The 22,395-nt window shown below is 38.4% G+C and overlaps 1 protein-coding gene across 5 annotated transcripts in view; it reads right to left on the bottom strand.

The window, feature by feature from the left end:
* The window catches only part of MAP3K4 (mitogen-activated protein kinase kinase kinase 4), a 63,089-nt gene that overhangs the window by 6,332 nt on the left and 34,362 nt on the right, over positions 1 to 22,395 (bottom strand). For 2 of the 5 annotated variants that reach the window (XM_015621964.3, XM_015621969.3), the window contains 11 exons: positions 20,161 to 20,294; positions 18,543 to 18,621; positions 16,437 to 16,515; positions 14,165 to 14,261; positions 13,162 to 13,278; positions 9,370 to 9,470; positions 8,200 to 8,280; positions 6,535 to 6,726; positions 5,823 to 5,893; positions 4,350 to 4,466; positions 2,765 to 2,924 (listed from right to left, as the gene is read on the bottom strand). In XM_015621964.3, coding sequence (XP_015477450.1) covers positions 2,765 to 2,924; positions 4,350 to 4,466; positions 5,823 to 5,893; positions 6,535 to 6,726; positions 8,200 to 8,280; positions 9,370 to 9,470; positions 13,162 to 13,278; positions 14,165 to 14,261; positions 16,437 to 16,515; positions 18,543 to 18,621; positions 20,161 to 20,294 — 1,228 coding nt within the window. The remainder of the gene's footprint in view (positions 1 to 2,764; positions 2,925 to 4,349; positions 4,467 to 5,822; positions 5,894 to 6,534; positions 6,727 to 8,199; positions 8,281 to 9,369; positions 9,471 to 13,161; positions 13,279 to 14,164; positions 14,262 to 16,436; positions 16,516 to 18,542; positions 18,622 to 20,160; positions 20,295 to 22,395) is intronic. The other 3 variants (XM_015621966.3, XM_015621967.3, XM_015621968.3) reach the window with 3 other exon arrangements.

Below are 22,395 nucleotides of genomic sequence, written 5' to 3'. Positions count from 1 at the left end.
GAGTGCTGTGTCTTGTTTTTAGGCTCTCCAGCACAAGAGAGACAACGACACACTGGAGCAAACCCAGGACAGTGGCACCAAGGATGTTCAGAGGGCTAGTGCACCCGACATACAAGGAAAGGCTGCAAGATGGGTTTGCTCAGCTTGAAGAAGGGATGCTCGGGGGATGTGTGTGCAGGGGATTTACTGCTGATTTCAGCTGTGTAATGGGAAGATAGCAAGACTGCGGAAACAGGCTTTTCCTTCAAAGGCACACTGTGAAATGGTCACGCAGCAACGGACACAACAGCAACCTTTGCAGATTCCAGGGAGCTATCAGGAACAAAGCTTTTCACAGTGGGGATAGGTCAGTGATTGGAACAGGGCCTCTCCATCCCTGGAGATACACATATGTCTCACCTCAACAACGTCCTGAGCAATCTGATCTAATCTGACTTTGGATCTGATACTAAGGCTGGCCCTGTTTAGGACAGAGGGCTCACAGATGTCCACAGGTTCCCTCCAGCATTAAACATTCCATCATTCTGCATCACTGACCAGAACAGCTTCCTTACACAAAGTGAAATAATTCTAACCAAGGAAACTGGGCTTAGCCACAGGAATTAAAATTCAATACCCAGACTAGAGCTTAGAAGAGTATCACAAGAGACTACCTCCTGCTACAGACCAGCAACTCCTGCTTTTCGCAATGATGCAGCTTAAGCAAAAGTAGTGTAGTCAAATGTAACAACCAGCCAACACAACCCTCCATCTGCCCTCACCACCACAGGCTGAAAAATATTTTGGCAACTGCATCTTGCTTTGTCTTTTACTCACATAGAGCTGGGTGCCATAAAAGCATCTGAAAGACAACAGTGGCACAAGGTGACACGACTAACCAGAAGTCTATTTTTGAGCACAAAGTACTTGCAGACACCAAGTACAGGTATCACGCAGGATACAGATAAACAATCATTTTAATAATTGCTTATCTGCTGCTTAAAGAAATAGATCCACAGTGATGTTTAGCAAACTGGCCATAAGAGATCTAGTATGATCTGACAATGAGATTTTCATAGGAAAGCAGTTTTAACAGTCAGAATGTCATTCTTATCAGAAAAATAAGAGTACCAGTCCACACAAGAGAAAATTAAAATTGGAGTGTTCTTTACTGCTGTTAGCCTGAAAACCTGGGGATGCAATGTTAGCATAAAAGAAAGTCAATGAGCAAAAGACTTCAATGCATCATGTAACTTTTATAAAAATACCCTCCGTGGTCTGTCTTTATATTCTGCCACGGAGTTTCAGGAAGGTCTATACACAGATGTGCCTGCAGTGACCCTCATTTACTCTCAAGAAACACTCCCAACATTTGACGTAAGGAACCTGTTGCGACAGAAATGCTCTCAGGTAACACAACATTACAGTTCTGTTAAACAGCTTTTCTCACTCCACGTGCTTCCCTGAAGAGCAGAAGACCTATTTGGAAACATATCCAGATATCAGCAATGACACAGAGCAGCACAAAAGAAATCCCTGTCAGCCAGCCTTGGATTTTGATCACAACGAGCTTCCAGGAGAGCATAATCCAGCTAAGCAGAACCTGGACAAGGAATGATCAAGAAAAGGGCAAGGAGGGAACTGTGAAAAGCACAAAGGGAAATCCACAACTGGAGAGAAACCTTTGGTGAGGAAGGAGAACCAGAAAAGGTAAGACTGCTGGGGAATGGGAGTGAGGGAAAGTGTTTTCTAGAAAAAAAAAGCCAAAACTGACTCAAGAGTGGCCTACCTGGGTGGAAGGCCTCTGGATCGTAGATAGTTCTTTTCCCAAATGAGAAGCACGAGGCCAAAGGACCAAGAGCAACTGGGAACCTCCTACACTGCTGCGGTGATTCAAAACCCTGTGAGCAAGAGGGACATAGAAACCCAGCATCGTTGGGTTGCACTGCCTTGTCACAAAATGAGCATTCACAGGGCATATTGTGTGCATTGCTTCCCCTACCTTCGCCTAAGTCTCCTGCCATCGGTGAGCCAAATATGCCAGACTAACAAAACCAAGATAACCAGACATGGAGGATGTTGTTGGAAGGCGCAGAAAAAGAAAAATGAACCTGAAATGAGGACTGACACTGGGTATCTTAAATGCCAACCCCCCCTTCGGTTACTGTAGTTTCAGTCTGCTAATTATGTACGCAAATGCTGACAGCCAGGCACGAGAAGATAAATGTAGGGAAAAAAAACACTAGATAAAGGGATATCCTAAAATCACTTAAGTTATTTTAACAACAGTTTTGTTACTAAGTTTAATCAGCCATTCATCTGAAATTCCAAAACTCTTTGGGAAAACGGAATCACAAGTAAAAGTTCTGATGCACAACTCTAGCACAGTACACTGCCTGTCAGCTCCAGAAAACATCACTTATCAGCGCAGACAAGAAGGAAAACGGCATTACATAACTCAGTGCATTAGTACTAAAAATGCAAGGACTAATAACTGAGTTTAGATAAATCCCCAATAATCTTAACAACCTCTAAAGAATCTATATAAAGCATGGGCAAAATTTATGAGTTTGAAATGACAATTGTGACGTTTTTTTTACGATCTACACTTAAAACACATGAAACTAGCCAATAACTTGTAAACTGAAAAGTTAGTGGAAGGTTTTATACAAATAATGGCTGCATGGATAATGCACACTAAATATGCAAATACATCCCACCCATCCTTCCCCCTGATCTCATCTATCACACTGAAACAGTAACATTACCTTTTGATTAACATTACCTTTAATGTCTCGATGAACAATACCATGTTCATGTAGTACATTGATAGCAATCGTGATCTGCTTTGAGTACAGTCTAATGACATGCTCCTGAAGGCCCAGTTTTGATACCTCCTCCAGAGTGCCCTCATCACAGTACTCCATGAAGATGTACATTTCTTCCTGTTTTGGAAACCAAACCAGATTTTATTTGGTATAATTTTTTTATATTTTAAACACTGAATTAAGATAAAGTTGCCCTTAGCTCCTTCATTGTTCATGAACTAAATAATGAAAGTATCATGCAATGTCTTAATGAAAGTATGACTTACTATGAAATATCTAATAAACCATCTCTTCAGAACTCTATTCTCTCTAGCATGCTGCAACCTAACATGTTCTATTGCACAGCTATGGAAACTCTCTGCTACATGCCTATCTCCATCATTTGTACATAACTGATACTATTTGGTGGTATGAAAATACAGTGTGCTTTGGTATCAACCAAAAGACACTTTGGAAACCTTGCAGGTGTATTACACAGAAATTTATAGAGATTCTTTTCTTATTTAGGGAAGGGAAAAAAGAAAGGGGGGAAAAAATGTTTTGGGCTTATTTTTTATCCCTTCTCTCTGTCTCAGTTCCTGCTGTAATCCTGTTTTGATTGCTTGGAATGGGCAAGGTTTTTGTTCTTTGCTGTGACTTGAACAAACATGCCAACTATTATCTTCAAGGAAAAATTAGGTTTCTGCTCCCATTCTGTCTCCAAGCCCAGCTGATTTCAGACAGACTGAATTAATATAAAAAGATGGCAAAGACCAAGCTCTTAGAAACTAGTCTGAGAAATCAATGACACAGTGGCACAGACACCCAAATTTGTGTCTCCAAATAAAGAGCTGCAGAAAATATGTTCCCTTCTAAATCAGCATTAAGTCACCAAAACAACTTATTGCATATTGAGCAAATCAGTCAAGTCCAAGCAGAACTTTCCAAGCAAGACATCAGGACTTGAGACTCACAAGTGGGAAGAGCATGTGGAAAGCAGTGAGTAATAAAAAATCTGGTATCTCAGCACACAACTCTGGAATCCAACTCCATAGAAAAATACATTGCATTAGTTCTGCTGCTCAAGCAAGAAAATTTGCTTTTTCCCTCTGTAGAGATGCTAGCCAAATTCCAATACTTGTCTGGCGTCAATATTTGAATGCCAGCACAAGATTTTTCCAGGAATCAACATGATACAAGAACAACAGGGACAGGTTTTAGCCTGCCTTGTCTTCATCTACATACAGAAGTTACCATACCATATATGACATAACTTGCCTTTAGACCAGTTCAACAGAGTAGCAGCATAAAATAGCTCCAGCATTACTCACTATATTCACTTATTTTAAGCCTTCTCTGTTTATGTGCCAGCTCCAAAAAGTCCCACCAAACTATGTTACAGAGATCTCGATATCCAGAGGAAAAAAGACACACTGCTATTCACAGAGATAACCAGATAAGATTAACTAGAATGTTCTCATGTAAAAACCTCCAATAATACAAAGCTTCTTAAAATTTTCTCTTTGCCTTATAAAAAAGCTCAAATAATTTATGTTTTCTTACCCTGTGGAGCTCCACACCAAAATAACGAACCAGATTAGGGTGTTTGATGCCTTCAAAGATCTTCAGTTCATCAGCTGTTTCTTTGATGGTTTTGTGATCATTAGGTTGAAATCTTATCTGCAAGATAGATTTGTCATTATTTTGCTGCCATCTCAAAATAAGGAACAAGAGCAAACAACCCATCGTAAACTCAAACATAACAAAAAGCTTTGTTGTTGTTGTTGTTGAATAGCACCATCACACAAAAAGATCCAAAATACCTCTCTCCGTCCCCAAACTGAAACAAATAAAGCACCCTAAGCTATTTCTCTGCAGGGGAATGCAGTGTTCTTAACCAGTTCCAAAAAAAAAAAATAAATCAATAAATCTATTTTCTCCCAAGTTATTCTTAGAGAAGTCTAGAAAAGCCTTTTATTTGGAAGTTGCAAAAAATTTTCATTCAAGCCTAGTGAAACAAACATCTGTCATACAAGATCTATTTATGAGATTACTTCAGCTTCTGCTAAAGAGCACACACATGCTAACCTGTAAACAGCACCTGCATCTAGAAAGCAACTGTGAATTACAGAAACAGAGTGGAACTGATGGGGAGAGGAAATATTGAGGAAAAAACAAAGGCAAGAAAATCTCAGATGTTGTTATTAGCCAGTGACTAAGTATGGTACAAGAAGTTAAGCACAAGCCCAGTCTTGCTTTTTTACACCTTGGAGATCACATACATATTGTGTGTGTGTGTGTGTGTGTGTAAGAACTGGGTCATAAAATGTAACCACTGCAGCATCCAATGGCTGTCAGAGTAACTGCTGTGAATAGTTAATGGTTGCAGTTGTCTCAAGAAGTAGAAATGCATTAAAACTAAACAATAATTGAAAATAAAAGCAACCACAAGGTGTTGTAGGGGAAACAGATCTCTATGCCAACACAGCTTTACTTACTTCTATCCTGAAAACTAGATCTTTTGTACCCACCAAGTTAGTCAGCAGTTTTGTGACTCAACCTAGCTCACACTACAGGAGAAGCTGAAAAACATCTGATGTCACACTTCCTATCTTTTGCTCTAAGGAATGAAGAAAAAAAGTAGTAAAATGTGAGAGGAAACAGTGCAAAGTGAAATACAAATTTGTGTACAGTCTTCACTAATTTCCATTAGTGAAGACTGTACACATGAGATTTATTTAAAATCTCCTAATGGAAGTTCACATATATTAAGCATTCATTTAAATTCACAACCATCCTATGAGATCAGTTAAAAAACACATTATCCATTTTACATACATTTAAATTGAAAGTTATGAACCAAAAAGCAACTTGAGAAGAAAGTGCTAACAGCAGCTGTGGCTACATGAAGAAACAACTTGTCTTCCCTGTTAGCTAACAGCAGCATGCAGAAACCCTCAGTGCCTCCTACATCACCCACATTTGGTTTAGGGAAAAAACAAGGACAGCAGTGATTCTTGCATTCTCAGTACTCACTTCCTTCATAGCCATCAGCTCTCCAGTGTCAACACTGATACAGGTATAGACCTTCCCATACTGGCCTTCACCTGCAAAGTTAGAGTAAGGAAACTTCAGTACACAACCTTCAAAAAGCAATAGGTACATCAACTGCAATGAGGAAACATCACTGCTTTTCACCCTTCCTTTAATTTAAAACTCCAAGTAGCTTTTAACTGTACCAATACCACATTCATAGCCCTAAATTCAAGCTGAATAAAACTAAAAACATTAATCGTCTGACCTGAAAGAAAACTTCTCAAGAACAAAGATTTTCCCCCAAAATCCCAAACCAGAGAGTAAAATATGATCATATGGGGAAAACAATAAGATTGGTGAATTAAATCCCAGAGTTCCAACTAATTTCCATTCATATTTCTGGCTCTTCCAAATTCAGAACTTGAACATTTTACAGGGTTAAACACATGCAGGTAACACCAGATCATACCTAAGTAATCATTCTAACCAAATTCTTCTCCTTGTTTCCTGTTATTTGACCAGTGAAAACTTTAGTGACCCTCTACATTAAGAAAATTCTAGCCACAACAGTATTTTGTATTCTATCATTTTGATTTCAGTAGAGCTGATAATACTTATGCAGAGACTGAAGATTTTTAAAGACAGTTTTCTATTTCCTTCACAAATACTGTTTGGTAGTTCAGCTAGATAAATGAAAGTATAAAGAACATACCAATTTTGTTTCCTCTCTGCCACTTGAAAGTCACTTTTCTCAAACCTACATGCATGACATTATCGTAAGATTTCGGTGTGTCACAAACTTGGCCAATGATGTTCTTCCTTCTCATCTCTCTGTATCTCCTTTCTTCAAACAACTGAACAGACTTTTGAACAGCTTCCATTGGGGCTTGCTTGGAAGCAGTGTCTAAAAAGAGTGATGAACAATTTTCTTGATTGAGAAATATTCACTGTTGTATTTTGTTATCACATGAAGTAACCAGAGTTAAAAGCAAACAATTTTTTGAGTAATTAAGATGCAGGAAAAGAATAAGACATTTTAACAATCACTTATGAATACAAATACATACAAAACTGAGGTAAAATGAGAACAGTGGTACTTCCCTAATCACCTCTTACTTGATTCAAGGAAATCACATTTATGAAATGCAAGACACTTGTTTGCATTTGACCTGTAACTAACCTCTGATAGCAGAAATATGTTAGGGTCATAAAAGCACTAAGGGAAAGAAGGACAGGTAAGTTTTGGTTCTTCAGAAATATGACAGGTTTCCTGAAATCTTTTGGCATCTGTTATTTCAAAGAGTCAGACGTATTAGAAACTCCAGCTCTCAAGTCTTATCATGAAACAGCATCCTAGTGAGTGAGACCAAAGAGATCCTCAGGGCAGTCTTAGCTCATCCCGTCATAATAAAGCACAAAAAACTATGCGTGTCACTGTTGACACCAGTTGCCTAACCTGCTCCTGGCAGACTCCAAAGCATGGAGATGATACTCCCAAACCATATATTCCACTCCCCTACCCATAATTAATACTACTTTCTCTATACTAAATATGCCTTGCTGTAGTTTTAAACCAAAATCTTTGTCTTATTCACAGTGGACAGTAAAACCAGTTCCCATTACAGCAATCTTCTAGAAATCTTCAAGTTTTCCCTCATTCTTTTTTTTTTAGTTTAAACAAACTGCAATTCCTTCGGTAATTATGTTCTGACTTCTAGATTTCAAAACAAGAATTTGTAACTCTTCCTGTGTTCTGTGTAAGACACATAAGGAGACCAGTTTCCAATCTAACAGCAATGTTTTTCTCATGTTTCAAGAGGTTCTACCCTCACACTCATGTCTGCCACAATACATGCAAACAAGCTTCATGTATCAATCCGCACAGTATGGAGTGTCTGAAATAATCAATTTTCAGTTGCATGAAAATCAGTAGATCAGTACTAAGACTGAGAGGAAGGGGCCCCACGATAGCCTTAAATTTAGGAAACAGTGTGGGATCACAGACTATTGGGCACCCAAAGAGAGATCTTGGGAAGTGAGGAAGTGCTTCCTACTGCCATAACTGGGCACTGAATAGGGACAGCTAACTTCTGCAATTTCTATATAGTAACAAATGAACTCGCTTTTGTAGAATACTGGTAGTACTTCTCAGAAACTGAAAAGAATTAACTCTTAAAAAGTTTAATTACTCCCACTTCAAAAAGTACACCTTGTGATTCTGTTAGCAGTATGCCATACCTGCAGACAGGGTTTTATTGTTTTCTCCTTCCTATGTATAAAGCTGTGAAAATCTCTTCACAGCCCCCAGTAAAATCCAACCTTTCAGTACAGCACTGGTACAAAAGACATTACATCACAGTGACTCCTAAACACCTACCTTTGGTCTGGTTGATTAACGTTCTGAGCTCCCAACTCCGCCGGGATGAACCAATGGAATCTCCTTTTGGATACAACGGCTCTAGAGAAATAACAGAGTGAGCACAAAAGTAGGTTTATCTCATATTAAGCATTATGCCACTATTTTCAGCAGAAGCTGAGATCTTATACATACGGCTAATACACTCCACATGTATAGCAACATATGCTCTTGAAATCAAAATTGACTTCTCTTCAGAAAACAAATTATAAAACAGAATTTCATTTATATAGAAACAGAGATCTTCTTCCACAACTTCAGGAAGCACTTCAAGCCAGGACACTCAGAGTCAAATATGCAAGATATCTGTAGGAAAACAATTTTCTAAGGTTCCTTAGAAAAAGATCTGTACTCATTCCAACCCAAGCCAGCTTCCTTCTCATATAGGTACCAAAAAAAATGGAATAAGCATAAGGCATATGATATTTTCAACATTTGCTTAAAAACCAACAAAAATTAGAAATATCTCTCACACCTTTTAATATAAATTTTTAAGGCATTTCTCTCTAAGAAATCCAATGTGGATGGCCACAATATCAACTCTATTTTGCTTCAGATTTTGCACTTCCTTTTAATTGGTACAATCAATCTTTTGAGGTATTTGTTGCAATAAATACCACATATACAGGGGCTGGGGAAACCTGAAGAAGAAGCCCTGATCAGGACATCAAGTCACACATCCTGTCCCCTCTTCCAGGATTCAAACAGCAGCAAGTATCTGTAATAGGAATACTGCAGGGATAAAGAACTGGACAGAACACACTTCACTGTCCTGATGGATCCAGTTCATACCTCATTAATGGTGTTTCAAAATTTACTATCAAATGGGGTATATAATTCAGAAATCACATTACTAATTTCATTTTGAACACTGGAACTTAGTAAAGCACCAGGAAATCGCTTCAGATACAATTGAGAAACAATATGAAAGGCAAGAGAATAGTGAATATATCTGAGAACAAAAAGACTTCCTCTGACCATATAAGCCCACAAGTTAAAAATCTAATATTTTTGAGTGTGATGAGGTGAAAAAAATTTTTGGAAAGGGTAAGAACTGGGAACAGAGAGAAATATGTTCATGACATAAAGCATCTGCAAATCCAGGTCACAATTTATTACTGTGACAATCACCTTCTCGCTCTTCAGTGGGACTGGAGTGACGACTAAGGGATCTGAACTGCAACTCAGCTGCTATTGAAGCAAGTCGATCATTTTCAGGGACACTGGAACCCCTGTTAAAAAGAGCCATCATACTAATAAATTTTCCATTAGTATTTATTCAGTGCAATGCTAAATTAACTGCTGTTTTTAAGAGACAGAACCTCTGAAGCCCAGGATATGAACCATGAAAGCAACATGAAAGAAAAACTGATGCTGAAAGGTAAACAGAAAACTCTCTCTATGCTCTTTTTCCCTCAAATGAAAACTTTTTAGATGATTTTAGTTATGCTGCTCTATGAAAAAGCCCTAAGCTTCCAAAGCATAAACTACTTCAAACTGTTTCTTGCCTGTACCAACTTGTACCTACTACTGCATGACTTGTAGCCTACTACTAAAACAGCTGCTGCAGGATGCAGCTTGTGCCAGAGCTGAAAATACAATCAGAAGTGATTCAGCTGGGTGATAATGTGAGCCACATCATCAGATGAAAGGTAGTAACTGAATTCATATGCGCCTAGTGCACTGCAAGTACAGTCATAGTCCATAGTCATTAAATCAGAATTAGTGGAAAGAAACATAAGCTGGTTGACAGGAAGGACACTGTTAAATGATAGCAGCCTGACTGCTTAGAGGCCCCAGTTCTTCTGGACAGCACAGAGTGGAACCAGATGCCTCAGTAAGAGCCAGATTAACAAGAATGCTGAACAGAAAGGAAAACAGTATTAAGAGAAACAAGACTTAAATTCTTAGGTCTTCAGGCACCTTCCTCCAGTCCCAGACAACAATTAATCCACTCATTTTAGAGCTGTAAATTCCTTGCAGAAGTCTTTCTACCTCTTTGAAAAAGGCTCCCCTTCAATTTTTAAAGTTTGATGGGGAAGAATTGTGACTGATGTCTCCTTAAACATAATGCTTTAGGGGTATGAGCTAAATGTTACTGAAAAGTGGGCAGCATTGTGAAAGCTAACAACTACAAAAAGATGAAAGACATCTTGCATCACAATGTGTACACACACCTATGAGAGGATTACCAGTGCTATGGCTGTTTCCAAACTGTACCTGAATATTACCTAAAAATAGGGGAAAGAAAAAAAAAAAGACACAACAACCTTGAGAACAGAAGCCAAAACAACCTATTCCCATGCTGATGTTCTCCATACGATGTTTGCTTTGCATTGCCTACTGCTGCCCAACCAGATTTTTTAAGTTTGAGCAGGAACTGAAACTAGTGAAAATCCTCATTCTTCGGGAAGTTGAGGTTTTAATGAGCAAGAAGGCTAAGGTGGTTCTCAGCATATACAGAGCAACAACTCCTGATGCACGAAATGCTTAAAAAAAAGCAAAACTACACCACCTCTAAAAGGAGGCAGCAGCTGAACAGGCCTAAACACCATAGCTCTGAATGCAGGTGCCCAAACCCCATTTCAGGCCCATCTTAGGCACCCACACCTTTTATTGATCCAGAAAGTCCGTACGTATATTATTAGGCAAAAAATCATAGTGAAGGAGAAGAGTGCTTGATAATTCAGCCCTAGATAAAATACCAAAATGATGAATAATAACCACAGATAGCTCAAAAACTGGCCATCTATAAAGGTTATAAACATAAACCTAGCATAAATGTATCAATTTTAGAAAGCTCAATGTAAACAACCAGGTATTTGTGCTTTGGATTTTAGTTTCTAGTTATACTATATGGGGTTCTTTTTTTCTTTTGATTGTTGTTGTTAAGAAAAACTTGACTAGAATTATGGTGGCATTTGTGCACTATGCACTGCCTAGTACAGTTGATTCACCAAATTCCTACATTCAACTTTTCATAGATATTTAATGCCTATAATCATGTCTTAAGTGTCTAAAGAGTTTCTGGAAAGCATATAAAGTTTTAATCTTTGCGCTACTCTGGCGCTGGACTCCACACTTTGCCAAACCACAAAACACTTCATTGATCCAAAAGATTCCATTTCTCTTCTGGAACACAAATAAACAAAATTCATAATTAAGACAATGCAACATAGTTTGCAACTTTCTTTCAACTATACTAAACCAAAAAAATTGTAGAAATATATTATATTGTAGTATTTTGCCCTCCTCAATAAATAAAACACCTAAAAAAAACCCAGCAGCCTTCAAAACTCTGTCTCTGCTTTCATAATTTTTTCTTCAAATTATTCCTACCTCATACATGGTACTAAATGCTACTTAAAAATCCGAAAAGTGCATTAAAATAAGCAAGATCATGGGATATTTTATAAACAACCACCAGAAAAATGGTTTAAAAAAAAAGCTGAGAACTCTAAGAAAAACACAAGTCTTTGAAAAACACTAATTATCCATCCCCCCTGTCAGCTTATAAAGCTGCCAGAACCTCTCAGTGAAAATTCTCTAGAATGTTCCTTACTTCAAAGGGCTATTCAAATGGAGAAGACTACTGCCTACTGTCTTTTTCATGAGGAGGCTTAAAACAGGCACAAAGGATAAATAATGTCTATGCCTGAATGACAAAAATTTCAAGATGTATTTTCAACCAAAAAAAGGCCTAGATTCATAAGCTATACATCTGGAGGCTACTGTAAATGATGCAAGTCACATCTTGCAGTAAAAATAAACTGAAAAGACTTGCAGAAAAGGTTGCATATAAAAAGTGACAATTTACTTCCCTCTTAACAGCTTCATGCATGCTTGTGCCATGCATCTGAAAACAAATCCAACTATGATGGTGTGCTGGCTCACAACCAAAAATTATTTATTACAAAAAAAATTCATAAACAAGTTATATCCAAGTTCACTTTGGTCACCATCAATCTATTGTTCCTTCACCACCTCTTTTTTTCTCTACTAGCTGTGTGATGCAGTCAGATTCATGTGAATTTCTATCCCCAAGAACTTTCAGTACTCTGCAGTAGAAGTAAGAACCCAAAAAGCTATTTTTAAACCCTAAGGCAACACCACTGTGTTACGAACAGGCTTTTCACAGTCAGGGGTGCAGGGCAAAAAAAAAGGTAAAATAAAGTTGGGAGATATGTCAGTGGTCTGACTATAATATGGGGAGAAGAAATACCAACAGTCTGAAATTACAACACCCAAATCAAAGGTCAAAAAACAGGAGAGATACTAACATAAGTCTGTTAAAAAAATAGTCACTTGTGATAATACAGAAGAAGTTTCTGTTACATATCCTGATACAAGAATAGTGTCTTTCATATTATTCTTCACCACCCTAAGAAGAAAAAGGTGTAGCAAGAAATGATTTTAAAAAATCCTCACATCTTTAATTTTGCCTTTGCCACTATGTAGTATTTCAAAATATTTATGACAGATGACAACAATACCAAAACTGTTAGCTAACATGAAAAAAAAATGAAAATCCTTGTGCTTAGTTGTATCGTGCAGTTATCTTAGTGGAAGTGATTCTATGATTCTAAGTGTTAGTTATCAGTACTAATTATTTACTAAAGTTATACCAGTGACCTGACTGGCGTATGTTCATTGCATGGACATTCTACTGAGCAAATCTGTCATCTACGCCAGAAGTGCAAGATTTAACTACCACAGTGTTCAGGCATTTTGAATCTGGAAGTGATCTCATCATCAATCTCCAAGACATGTGATTTTGCTCAAGTCGAACATGAATGAAGGAGCCAGTGGAGGACACGATGGGAGGGAAGAGCGCGGTGCGAGCGATCTATTAGGATGTACGTGGGAACAGTTATGTGGCTGATGTAGGGAGGATGAGTCTGCTACGTCACGGAGCGCAGCTACCTGGTCTCATTTGCACTGCTGAGAGGTTTGGGCTGGGCTGAGTCGCTCCCGACGGGAGCGGGGCGACTCCCAGCAACACTGCCATGGCTCCGCGCATCGCAAGGGACACTCCGCGTGCTGTGGCAAGAAGAAAAACTTGAGGAAACAGTTAAAAAAAAAAAGTATGGAGTTGAAAGTTTGTTTCAGAAGTGAAATACTGAAGTGTGTATAATGATGCCTGATTTCAGAAGTTTTTCAATTACAGAAAGATTTTTATGTGGAATAACTGAGTCTCAGAAGCTTTGTGGCTGCCAATATATATAATAATAATAATCCTCAAAATACAAATCTTCAAATCTTTAGAATACTGCTAGTTTCTGCCAAAGCCAAGTGACTTCTGAAAAAAATGTCAACTGTAGAGTTTCTCATTGTTGCCATATTATTGAAAAACAGGGCCCCCTGTGCAAAATTATGTCTGGTAAGGTTTATCTTGAAATTTTTTTGAACTACTTTTGCAATAATTCTCATGTCAACTCTTGTAAAGGCGGGAAAAAAGATCCACTGTTTAAAGCTAATTCACAGCAGGTTGTAATGACGCAGAAATGCCACCATATTTCGGAATGCTACATTTTTAAGTTCCACGTATGTAAATTACAGAAAGCACTGCCACAGGAACTTAGGCACCCATTCAAAGTGTGGAAGGAAATAGAAGTCTTGTTAATGGAGCAGTTTTCACTGAATTAAAGCTTTTTACATTGAAACACTGGTTTCAGGAAAGATAAAGGGGATAATAATAACGTCAAAGTGAGAACGCATGCACCAAGAGAAAGGGGGTGGGCAAGCAGCAAGGAAAGGAAATTTGTATTGTCCTTAAAAGCACAGCAATAAAATCTGGATTGCTTACATGCTAATTTTTTCTATCTGCTTTGCCCTCAAAGGGAAAGAAAAGGTGTTCCACTTACTGACATTCAGCATAGCCAAGAGAGGAAAAAACAGTTCAAAATGCTGTAGTAATGCTCAATACCTGAAGCCTTCAGGCGTGGGGATGATGAGATGAGGATTTGGTGGATCACTATGGCACCGAGGCACTTTTACAGGACGGGGACTGTTTCGATGAACAGCTGCAAACATAAAAACAGATCACATTTACTGAGATGTCAGAAAAACTCTCTTAAGGGGCATTTCAAGACAGAAAATTAAACCAAATTCCTATTTACAGAGTTAAGTGTGAACAGGCACATATTTTCTTATCCTTTAAGAAAAATACATATTATTCCAACTTTAAATAAATTAATTGTATGCATTAATACTTTTCATATTTTTGTATTACTTAACTCATCCATAAAATAATGAAAATTCTCCAGATATTTAAAAACTAGCAATTAGAAAATGTGTACATACTTCATAAAAACTTCATTATTTCTACTTCACAAATTAAACTTATTGCAAAATAAAGATTAACTAAATAATAATTTATTATGGAAGGAGCAATATTATGTTCCTTTCCATAAGAATTAAGCTTTCTCAGAGAATAATGGAAAGCAAATTAAGCTGTGGAAAAAACCCACATATGACTGTTTTACCCAAACTAAATGTCCCCATGACAGTCTGCCCCAAAAAAGTGGTACAAATGGACAGGACAAAACCTAAATGAGTAGTCATTCTCTTTATGTCCAATTCAGTGCCTCTAAGAGCAGTCTGCACCATCGGCCCTGAACTCCTTGTTAAATAGAAAGAAAAATACTGTGGCAGTCACATCTCAAGACAGCTGGCTGCTCACCAAACCATCAGACAGTACTTTCTGCCAGGCTAGGCTCCTCTCAGGTAGCTTCGTTTCTGCCTTGTTTGCACTACCAGGGCAAGCAAAAGATGGCAGGGCCAGGTGCTGGTTGTCCTGCTGTAATTAGCAAATATGCTAGTGGGAGATCCAGAAGGCAGATCCTAACCCACCCAGGCTGACACCAGCTGCTTCACAAGACAGGATAAAACACCAAGAGATACACAGCTATGTGTCTAAAGCAAATGCAACTGGATCCTCAGCTCTGGCAAAAGGGGTAAAGACCACAGTGAGTTTATGTCCTTCAAAGTGGTATGAAAATGTAACGAGGAAGTCTTATTTTTCTTCTGATCAGGAGATAGGAATGGGTATCTGCAATATCTGCAGCCAGGATACAGTTTATATTAAATTTCACATGCACTGAAGTTTCAGACTGCTGTTCAAGTCTGCACCATTCATCTGTGTCACCCCCTCCCCATGCCTCTGAGACAAAAGATGTCGAGCAATTAAGTTTGTGTGATCTGTAGTGTCTGCTATAGCATTTATAAGAGTTTCAGTAATTTGGCATAATCATGCTGGTGATTCACCTAAAACAGGCCGCCCTCTCAACAACAGTACTTAAAGTGAATTTACAGGTTTTACACCACTGTACAGAATGTGGCTAAATTTGATTTTAGACTATGCTTCTTTGACTGACTTTCATTGCAAAATGTTTGTCAGCTGAAGACCTTCTCATCAAAATGACATCCAAACAAGCTTTCTTGAAAAACTCCAGAAAACCTCCTCTGCTGGAGGCAGATTACCCTCCCCTCATGTATTCTATCATCAAGCCTGCCCAGGACGCAGGCACCAGGAGAAAGACAAAAAAGATGACAAAGTATTTTGACAAGTAAACAAGTCAATGGAGTTGAGAGGAGGAAGACAGAAACAGTGCTAAGAAAGAAATCAGTAAAAGGCATACACAGCAGACGAAACATTCTTTTCTCAAGATGAATCATCAAATATGTCCATTTCACTCTAACGTTATCAACATCCCTATCTAAAAAGATGTATTTTACATTATGCCATATTTTACATAGAGAACTGTTCTGCACAGCCCTCATGTATAACTCATGTGTACTTGATAATATAAAGACCATTAGAAGCAAAAACATCTGCGATGCCAAAGTGTCAATAACTGCAGTGCCACAATAAAAGTTTGTGAGAGGGAGCTGTAACTGCTTTCTTAAAGTTAGAACCACTTCTTTACCCCATCTTTAAATAACACAACCCTTTCCTATAAGATTTGCAGGCCTTCACAGGAAGGACAAAATCAGAGGAAGAAATCTGTAAAGCTTTGAAATCTCTTGGGTAAAACTACCACATATTTATACTTTATCGGGCAATAATGGTTTCACATCAACAATACAAACAAAGTATATTGAAAATACTTTTATTGCATTTTAAAAGCACTTTACAATCAAAATTCTGTAACAGCAGCAGGAAAGCTCCAGAAAAACACCAGTAACTACTGCCTTACCAAGGTACAAACCTGTAACAGGACTGTGAGGTTTTCCAATAACATGGCCAATGCACTCATTCATCAGAGCTTGTAAACTCTAGGAAAGACAAACATAAAAAGTTGTGGTGTTTTGTTACAGGAAGATTGATGGTCACATGACAAAGCTCACAGTAACAAAATTATATTGTTAAAGTACATAATCTATCAGGTAAGCACCCCTATTCTACCTATTATATTAAACTTCTAGATCCACATTAGCATTTTGATTTGATTTTTTTTAAAGCAAGGAAGTCTTAGTTTTGTCTTGCCTTTTGTCCTTGTCAAAATTACATAACTGTAAGAATTGAACAATGACATATCATAAAGGACATTTCAAAATATAAAAGTATTGGAACTTAATGTTCATCGTTAATATAATTAAAATCACATTTCCTGGAAAAAGCTGTTAAACTTTCTCTGCTCTCCCCTTCCACTTCCCAAGAAGAAACCAAAAAAATTGAGTGAGAATACGATGGCCTGAATCTCAAGATGAAAATCTATAAAACAAAAAATATGAAGCCCCACATATTAAAATAAACACACTTTCCTTATCTACCCATCAAGTTATCAAAACTTTCATTTTTTAAGGGATTTTTAAAGTTAAAATCACTGAACTGGGCCTCAGGCAATCTGAGCCAAATTATTAGGTGTACTATTCAACAGGTATGTAATCCTGGACAAGTTATTAAATCTTCCTATGGTTCAATTTACATGTCATAACACCAGGGATATAATGTATCTTCACAAAGTAGTACAATTATGCTCTTTGGTAGAGATGCTATGAAGGTGACTTCTATATGCTAGTCACTCAATGTAGTCAAAAGTTCTTCCAGGAGTGCAAAAACTTAGTGAAGACCAGGAACTAAAAGGACTAAGAAAAAACAGAATTATAAAACAAAAGAAGAGTCGAGATTGAGACTGGCACATTTTACTAATGCAGACTGAGCTAGAATTTCATCTTGGAATGTAGATCTCTAAATCTAAACCATCATTCTTCCATTACATGATGCAGTATCTAAGAGATCATGATTGGCATTGCCATTTCTAGATAAAATACCGTGACCTGTCCTATACAGATTAATCAAAAGGGCTTCAAGTGATGATCTCCAAAACTGAAATCCAGTTTAAGAAAGAAAAAAGTTCAAAAATGCAGTTAAGGTTTTGGGCTCCCCTCTTTCTTTCCCCCTTATTTGTTCAAAATCTGTTTCAGAAACTGTGTCAAAGCAGAAGAATTTTAGGGGCTACTTCCTAAAGCTAAAGCATCAGTGTATTCCAAATACCAGCTTAACTCTGTCATTAAGGCAGCCAACCCTTTCCCAGCAGCACAAATGCAGGACTAACACATAATTTACTAGAGAGCTCCTGATAAAAATATGCGTGAAAAAAAGACTAAACCATGTATTTTCTGTATTATGCAAGATTAATGTGGTTGGCATTTCATAACACATCTTGAAATTAGTAAAAATCAAGAGGTGCTGACACTCATATTCTGCTATTTTGTGGCAACTGTGCTTTCACTTCTCTGTAAAGTTGTACCAAGATCACAGAAAAAAAATTCTCAGAACAGGAAAAGGAGGAAAGCAGAGCACACAAAAAAAGACAGCTTTAGTCTCATTGTTTTTTGGTAATAAAAGCAAAAGAAAGATGCCTTAAAGTATGTTTCATGCTGGAACAATCTGAAAATAAAAATCTTTAAATGATTTTGTATTCATATCCACAGATGAACTTCGGATGTTGGTTAAGCTTCAGAAGCTTACATTTAGAAATTCATTATATCAACTATAAATATTTAGCAGTAGAAAGCTGCTGTCAACCTTCTGTGACACAAAGGGAGGTGGCCTCCCAGGACAGCACCAGCAATTTGTCAGCAAACTGAAACCACTACTGGCAATGGTCACAAATCTACTCTCTTCTGAATCTAATAAGGAGAAGAGATAGCAGCATCAACAGTGATATACAACAGCAATTGTTTCAGAACTGCATCTGTGTTCAGATGTTGTTTTATAAAAAGTATTCCTGCAAAACATATACTGATAGCTTCACAAGCATTTACAAATAAGTACCAGCAGAGAAATTTATCCATACCAAGAAGTCATCTTCTGGGAGAGCTGAAATAAACGCTGGCTCAATGGCTTGAAGAAAATCAAAACCTTGAGTTGCCCATCTATGTAAAAGGAAAAGTAAAGACAGAAAATGAAACAGTCTTTGGCTTAAGTCTTCAGCATATCCAAGAACAGTAAATAATAGTTAACTTTTTTCCTTTGTAAAATACAATAAAATCCTCATTAAAAAAACAGACTAATATATAAAACAAAAATTTTACCTTTTACCCAATTATATTTGGACAAAGACTGATTTTAGCAAGGACACTGCCCACTAAATAAGATGAGCAGGCCATGCTATGTATCTACACCCATATACATGCTATCTTCCACACAGTATTATCAACTCAACCACAATTTGTTTCAGAGCAATAAGCCAAACCGCTGAAATTCTTGCCTGAAGTCTCCTTTCTGAAACAAGACTGAGAGGATACTAAAGATTTCATGACTATCTGATTAGTAATGACTGGGCATCAGTGGTTTCATGGCCTAGATGGGTCAAATAACTTGGCTGGAGTGAGTTGTCTTCAGCCACCTGTTGTCCCCCACTGTCTCCTCTTTGACCTACTTGAACTAGCAGCTGCAACCTACAAAATATAAATAGAATCACAGGATATCCTGAGTTGGAAGAGGCACACACGGATCATCACACTTGAAATTCTGACTCCACAAAGGACAGCACACAAGTTAAGAGCACAGTCCAAACAGTTCTTGAACACCAGCAGGCCTGGGGCCATGACCATTTTCCTGGGGAGCTTTTTCCAGTGCTTGACCACCTCTCAGTGAGGAACTTTTTCCTAATACCCAATCAGCAGCTTTATGCCATTTCCTCTTGTCCAGTCACAAAAGAGAAGACATGAAGAAGTTGCAGATAGCAATTCATTTTCCTCTTCCCTAAGCCCAGCAAACCTAGTATCCTTAATTACTCATTACATCTTGTCCTTTAGTCCTATCACCATCTTCACCGCCCTTCTTTACTTACTGCAATATTTTTATGTTCTTCTGAGATTGCGGAGCCCAAAAGTACACAGAGTACTTGAGGTGAGGCTGCACCAATGTTAAACATGGTGGTACAATCACTCCCTCCAGCTGGTCAGATCTATTGTGCCTAAGGCACCCCAGGATATAGCTGGCCCTTTTCACCACCTGGGCACATCACTGACTCAAAGCTTACAATAAACAAGAACCTCAAGGTCCCTTTCTGAAGGGCTGCAGTCCTATCTCTTGGCCTCTGATCTATATGGATACCCAGAATTACAGCACTCCAGATGCAAAATCTGGCACTTGCCTTTCTTAAATTTCATAAGGCTGGTTTTATCATCCAGTCCTCATAATCTATCAAGTTTTCTCTGTACAGTCTCTGTGCCCTTCAGGGAATCAATGTCTCCTAATTTAGTGTGGCACACTTAGTATGTACACAACTCCTGTATTCAGGTCATGCATAGAAACATTGAAAAAAAAATGGCCCTAAAATTAAGCCCCAAGGAACACCCTAATGAGTGGCCACCAGCCAGATTTCACTTCATTTACTCCAATTTTTTGAGCCCCAACCTTCACAGCTCTACCAAAATCTACCATGGCAATAACAAGTTGGCTGTTACCTGGGTCGAGTGCCTCGGCCACTCTCACATTTTGTTAACACATAATTCATCCATTTCCTGGCAAAGTTGATATATTTGTCTCCAATTTTCTGCCTGAATTCTCCAGACATCAGACGAACAACTTCTTTATGGTACTGCAAGAAACTTAAGATTACTTTCCACGTATTAATAAGAAGAACAACATCCCCTGGAGTATTTGCAAGCTAACAAAACTCAAAAGTATGGTAACAGTCACATCCTATTCTTGGACAAAATTATTTTATGCAAGCAGTTACCTATTTATAGACAAAAAATTAATCACGAAAAGTGTGATACAAAATATGCTACAGTGAGAGGCAGTACTGAGCCACACTGCATTTTTCTCTGTATCAGGCACGTGCTGGTGTTTAACAATGTGCACATCATTGAAGAAACATCCCACATAAACTCTTGGTTCTGTAGTCAGAGACCGAACTGCAAAGTAGTGTTTATTTTTAGTTATATTGCAGTAACATGATGGGATTAAAAAGTTATCTATGTGCATTTAAAAATCAAACAAATACCAGCTATTTCTTGTAAGACTATCCTAGAAGTACATTAGAGTATGACATAATCCTTAAAAAATTTTTACAAAGCCCAGAGGAATCTAATAGCAAAACAATTAAAGGACCTGAACATAACATTTTGAATGCCCACACTCTTAGGCAAGCACTCAAAAGCTTGCACTGCATCAAAGAACCACCATAAACCCTGAAGGAATGTCTCATGTTACATACAGTATTATGCTACTCTAGGCTGAAAAACTGTGAGAAGCTAAGTTAAACCACAGGCTGGTGGACTCACCATCCTGGGAAGTGTTAAAAAATGAGTAAATATGGCCCTTTGTGATATGGTTTAGTGAGCACAGTGGGACTCAGCTGAAGGCTGGATTTGTCTTGGAGGTCCTTTCAAACCTTAATGATTCTGATATCATCTAAAATGCTGCCAGGCAGTAGAGCTTACAAGACTATACCTGAAATCATCAAGTTCTTAAAAGCTTTTCTGATTTACAGGCATTTCTAATTTAACAGATTTATCAGATTCATCTGTTACTTTTCACTTATTCTCAAGTAAAATTTCTGAGGCAACACATTTTTCATGCCGTTCTGCTAAAACTGGGAAGTCACAGTTCACTAGAAATTACCAAATGCGAGGCCCATCTACACGAAGGACTGCAAAGAGGATCCAAGAAAACAACAGACCTGTCAGTCTGATGGTTATGGATCATCTATTACAGGACAACCAGGAGACTAGGCCCAGCCAGCATGGGTTTGTGAAAAGCAGGCCCTGCTTGACTGACCTGATCTTGTTCTATGTGAAGGTGATCCACTTAGCAGATATGGGAAAGGCTGTGGATGTCATCTACCTGTATTTTAGTAAAGCTTTTGACATTGTTTTCCATAGCATTCTTCTGCAGAAGTTGGCTGCTCATGGTCTGGGACAGAGGTTCACTGTTTGCTGTGTAAAACACTGGCAGGATGGCCAGGCTTAGGTAGTGGTGGTGAGCAGTGCTACACCCTGTTAGCAGCCAGTCACTATTGGGGTTCCCCACCTTTGGGGCCAGTCCTGTTTTATGCCTTTATCAATGATCTGGACCAGGGGATCAAGGGCATTCTCAGTAAGTTCATAGATGACACCAAGTTGAGTGGGAGTGTTGATCTTCTGGAGGTCAGGAAAGGATCTGGACAGGCTGGATTGTTGGACCAAGGCCAATGGTGTGAGGTTCAACATGATCAAAGTCCAGGTCCTACACTTGGGTCACAACAACCCCATGTAGCACTAAAAGCTGGGGGAAGAGTGGCTGGAAAGTTGTCTGGGGTAAAAAGACTTGAGGTTGCTGGCTGACAAGTGGCTGGATATGATCCAGTGTGTGCCCAGGGGGCCAAGAAGGCTGTGGCATCCTGGCTTCTATCAGCAATGGTGTGACCAGCAGGACTGGGGCAGTAATGGTAATGGGCACTGCTGAGGTTGCACCTCAAATACTGTGTTGGGCCCCTCACTATAAAAAAGACTTTGAGGTGTTCCAGCCAGTCCAGGGAAGGGCAACAAAGCTAGAGAACAAGCCTTGTGAGAGTGGCTCAGGGAGCTGGGGTTGTTTAGCCTAAAGAAAATGAGGCTCAGGTGCAACCTTATTGTTTTCTACAAAACTATCTCAAGTATTATAGAGAGGGGGGTGTCAGCCTTTTCTCCCAAGTAAAAAGTGTTAGGACAAGAGAA

The sequence above is a fragment of the Parus major genome, chromosome 3, assembly GCF_001522545.3.
Source record: "Parus major isolate Abel chromosome 3, Parus_major1.1, whole genome shotgun sequence".
In the NCBI taxonomy this organism is placed as follows: Eukaryota; Metazoa; Chordata; class Aves; order Passeriformes; family Paridae; genus Parus; species Parus major.
The sequence above is the reverse complement of the archived record's forward strand: the minus strand, read 5'-3'. Positions and strand labels throughout refer to the sequence as shown.